This window comes from Schistocerca gregaria, chromosome 2 (genome assembly GCF_023897955.1).
Source record: "Schistocerca gregaria isolate iqSchGreg1 chromosome 2, iqSchGreg1.2, whole genome shotgun sequence".
NCBI lineage: Eukaryota > Metazoa > Arthropoda > Insecta > Orthoptera > Acrididae > Schistocerca > Schistocerca gregaria.
This window is the reverse complement of record NC_064921.1, coordinates 814,540,044-814,544,897: the sequence shown is the minus strand read 5'-3', so window position 1 is coordinate 814,544,897 and position 4,854 is coordinate 814,540,044. Positions and strand designations below refer to the sequence as shown.

Genomic DNA, 4,854 nt, shown 5'->3' with positions numbered 1-4,854 from the left:
AGTAACTAATGAAGAGGTAGTCAAGTGAACCGAGGAAAACTATGTGACTAAAAGAAGAGATCGGTTAAAAGAACACAGCCTGGTGCATCAAGGAATCGTCAATTTAGTAATGGCGAGAAGTGCGGGGTAACGTCTGGTGAGGAAAACCAAGCATTTGCTATAGTATGCAGTGAGCGGTAATTATGAAGAGCTGTAAAGTGAAGAAATGCATCAAATCAGTCTTCGAAATGAAGACCGTGACAAAATTAACCACGCATTGTCTAACGTTAATGAACATCAACTCCTTCTTCTGTTGTTGTCACTGTTTTCTTAGAAAAGTATTTATCGAGATGTCTGAGGAGTGCAGTCTCATCTGAGATAAGATCTTTATTCTGCAATCGTAAGTGCACAAACAATTACATCTTACAGAACCTACTTTCGTCAGTTCGTATGTGTGCGATACACCAAAATATCCTTCAATATGAACTACATCGTCATGATGAACCTGATGAACCCCCTCCTTCGTTAAGTTTATCACCTACTGCAACTCCTCTTCTGACCCTTGTACTGACAGAGAGAGTGCTCTTGGTATTTTTTCCTATGGACACTTGATCATCGGTACAAAGATTGGACTGCTGCTGAATATATGAGGCAATGGTAAGCGTACAGCTCAGCATAAGAATTTCTCTGCTGAGAACAGGCGATACTCAGAGGCCGTCATCATGATAAGACAAGCGGTGTGTCTCCTGCTGCTAGCAGGATGTGCTGGTAAGAGGCGTTTGCTTGGATCTCCGTGTTCTGTGATACATGTTGCAACTGTCAGCGCCTTTTATTACCATCCTTCTTCTTCATACCCTGCGCTCTGAAATCTACAACTACAACTTCGACATCTACATTATTTTCCGCAAGTCGATGCGTAATGTGTGGCACTCGTTACTCAGTATTGTACGTTTTCTGTACCGTTCCATTCAGCTATTGAGGAGAAAAAAATTATGCCACTGAACCTAATCTCTATTACGCAACGACACCTAAGCGACCTGTTCAGTGATGCGTAGAACTGTCTCATACGTTTTCTCGAATACTTGTTCTCCAAATTTACTCAGTAATTTGCTATCTAAGTTCCTGTGTTGCCCATTGTTTTTGGGCTACAATAGTTATGGTTCTAGTAGTATATCTCTAAATCTCCTATCACACGTACTTAATGGGGACTACAGATAGTCACTTGTATACTATTGCCATTACAGGTCAATTGCACTTCCAAGAAATGTACGTTGCCATTCACATTTAACGGTTTCCAGTATTGCACCTCTAGTGTTCTATTCAGATGATGAGCTCTAGAAGTTCACCAGTAAAGTTATATGTAATCGGATATTGTCTGTTTCTTTCTGTTTCATAGGGTTACTATTTTGCATTTTTCCGTGTATGGAGAGGTCTTCACTACACCAAGGGTAGATTTTTTCTGGTCTTTCTGTGTTTGGTCACTATTTATCAAACGTCCGTATATTACTGAGAGAGTAACAGTCAAGTGGTTCTGATGACCGTACCTGACAAACATTAGTGGTTCTATTACGCTCCTTGGCGACATGTCAGACCGATCTTTCCATTATTTCTTTGCTTACCCTAGTGGTCATTGCTCACTGATATGTATGTAATCTTTTTCCTAGTAAAAATGTTATCCATTCTAAGCGACTTATACGTTTTATTCAGCAGGTCTGTTTGAGAATACTTTGGACTTACTTTTTGTCTTTATCCCTCCGTTCTTTTTCCTGTCCATTCTTGTGAACTACACTCCTCGAATCACAAAGCAAAATCTATGCCGGGAGGAAAGGTTAACGGAGGGAGATTGTTGTATAAATTTTTCTCCATATTCGAGTCTAAAATTAGAGTAAAAATTAGATTTTTCGATGATTAGCTCCATTGTGGTCTTCATGAGAAACAAATGTGACGATACATAGTATATCTGGAATACTAAGCGAATGAATCCGACCTTAATACGATAGGAAAAGAAGAAGTGCATGTTGAAATAACTGATCTTAACTTTTCTAGATTTTCTTAGAACATTTTTCGTATTGCATCATAAATCACCATTATGCTGTACGATGCAACTAAGTGAGAAAAATTTGGATTAATTTGAAGAGAATAAAATGCAGATTTAACAATTTTGCTACAGGAATAGGACAATAAAATATTGAAGCATCGTGAGAAATGTGTATTGAACATCAATGCAGATGTTAATCATCCCCTCAGATTGTGCTATTGTATTTGACAACGAACGGCACCTGTACAGCGTCCTAAATACTTTGTGCTCAGAACAGCGTTGTGCATGGTAGCGAGTGTGTTACGTTGGAGCCAAGTGGATCAGGGAATAGCTTCCGTGGTAGTAGAAGGAGCTGTAGAGCCTAAGAACTGTAGACGAAGACAGAGATTGGGTTACATCCAGCACGTAATTGAGGAAGTAGGTTGCAAGTGCAACTCCGAGATGAAGAGGTTGGTACAGGAGAGGAATTCTTGGTGGGCTGCATGAAACCTGTCAGGAGACTGATAACAAGAAACTGTGTGAGCAGATGCTGTGACTATGCCTAAACCATTTGGTTTTCTCCTAACAGAGCTATATAAATTACTGTAGAAATAATTACCAAAAATATTAGTTTCAATTGGTTTAACGGTAGCAACAAGTTTTTAAGTGAATGATTTACAGAATTAGCCATATTTTGTTGCTTCTGCCTTTTAATGCATAACTTGTCTCCTTCCAAATCAACGACTGACATATGTATTACACATTTGTAAAGAATAAAATATATATCTTCAGGTAAATACACGTTTAAGGTTTACTTCTCTGATTACTCCCAGTGTCTGAATACTTTTGTCGACCTCTATAGGTATGAATGAATGAGTGGGTGTCTGAGTAGAGCCCACTTACTGCTGTACAATGAATGTAATTCCAGCAACAAAATCCTTTGTATTTTTGATGGCATGCCCTTCCTGTCTGTTTCCAGTCGCCTACCCACAGGTGACGATGATGTTCCGGGACCATAAGGTGTACCAGGCCGAGGTGAGGTGCTGCGACGGCATCTTCAACACGCCACACTACTACAGGCGCGTGTTCAACGTGAGCGCGCTCTACCTGAGCTCGCACGTGCGCCGCGCCGGCACCGGCGTGATGCTCCCCGAGCAGCAGGACATCAGGGTCACCGTGACAGAGCTGCCCTCCGGGGGGTTCACCAGGACGGTCGCCACCGCCAGCTACTCGCAGGTCGCCGCGCCGGAGCAGCTGCTGCGGCTGCCCATCAGCTACACCACCAACACGGCCTCCATGTTCATGTTCGAGATCCGGTTCGACGAGGAGCTCACCTACCCTCAGTATGCACCTTCCAACGCTCCCGACGCTCCCTTCTACGACAATGTGTTCAATTTGTACATTGTCGGTATGGACTACGAATATGTTGACGTCTGAGCGAAAAGTAGCAAAGTGTTTCCACGAGTATCCGTTATGCTACTGATGACAAATGTAAGCAACGTTATGTTATTCATTATGAATCAAAGTTTAATATGCTTCAACAAAAGCATTAATAATACTAATAAGCACTACTGCATATTTTCATATTGTATGTAAATCAAATAAACCTTGGCATGAGAAGTAAGGTATTCTTAATGTCTTCTTTAATTTTCATTTCTCCCTGTCACATTGGCAGTCTTTACTCCTTGTACTGTTTCTGTCATTTTCTAGTACGGCTGACCGTCAAGCAATCTGCAGGAAAGTCTAGTATTAGCTGCTAAAGATTGTGCAAGTTGCGTTCGCCTGATGCTCGGTTTTAGAATAACTGTGCTTTGAGGGCTTTGAGGCAGCCCAACAGCTAACACAAAGAGTATGAATCGCCATGAAATTTACGTAATGAGAGACAATTACTACTTGCAGTACTGTAATTAAAGCATGGATACTTGTTGAAACTAAACTGGTGCCATGAACAGTGTTCTTCGTAGCATAAGAAACATACAATGCAAAGTACACATAGTGAAGTCACAATAACGAATAATGTATACAGAATAGTTTTTCTTAGTCTGTCGATCGAGATTTTTAGAATGTCTCATTTTGCAGCAAACTTGGTGCTTAACCTGAAGTCAACTGTTCGATTATTACACATACTTATTTAATAGAAGTCACTATTAGGTCGCACTGATATCATTAAATTACCTCTAATTTTCTCTTGTTGCGGATCATACAGTCCATCCAATAAATCTTGATGATTAGCACATATTTATTTTAATATGTCTTGCAGGATTGAAGAAATTACTGCCTCTTTTTATGATTGCAGGCAAAAATCACGGTTATGAACGAATCTTGGAGTATTCTGGTGTTATAAATAAAAATATATTTGCGGCTATGATGATTTTTAATGTATATATTTTCTTATATTTTTATACACACATAGTATTTAATACACATGGTGTTGACGTACGAGTAAAAATTACACGTCCTTTTTGTGTGAGATCTTAAACATAAGTACTCTCAAACGAGATTGAAACAAAAGTTGTTAAAAAAATTGAATGTTTCCGTACATTGCTTTTCTGCTCCAAATATAATTTTAAAAGCCTATTATTGCCGTCTTCTGCTGACAGTACAAATTTCTTATTGCTAATGAGAAAAAGAAAACATTCATACAAATTAATAACGAGCCAGACCTTGTGGCCAAACGGTTCTATACGCTTCAGTCCGGCACCGACCTCCTAGTACGGTGGCAAGTTCGAATCCTGCCTCGGGCATGGATATGTGTGATGTCCTTAGGTCAGTTAGGTTTAAGTAGTTCTAAGTTCTAGGGGACTGATGACCACAGATTTTAAGTCCCATAGTGCTTAGAGCCTTAATAACGACAAAAA

General features: G+C 39.9%; 1 protein-coding gene across 1 annotated transcript; it reads left to right on the top strand.

Annotated features, from left to right (window-relative positions):
• Positions 1 to 666: 666 nt before the first annotated feature.
• On the top strand, positions 667 to 3,572 carry LOC126335138 (uncharacterized). The gene is made up of 2 exons (XM_049998098.1): positions 667 to 747; positions 2,976 to 3,572. The coding sequence occupies exons 1-2, from the start codon at positions 702 to 704 to the stop codon at positions 3,431 to 3,433; spliced, it is 504 nt and encodes a 167-aa protein (XP_049854055.1). The 5' UTR covers positions 667 to 701; the 3' UTR covers positions 3,434 to 3,572.
• Positions 3,573 to 4,854: the final 1,282 nt, after the last annotated feature.

Bases quoted from the DNA above. Each gene is read 5' to 3' on its own strand.
- LOC126335138 (XM_049998098.1), top strand. From the start codon at position 702: ATGATAAGACAAGCGGTGTGTCTCCTGCTGCTAGCAGGATGTGCTG. The intron at 748-2,975 runs GTAAGAGGCGTT...GTCTGTTTCCAG, and splicing joins GCTGCTAGCAGGATGTGCTG to TCGCCTACCCACAGGTGACG.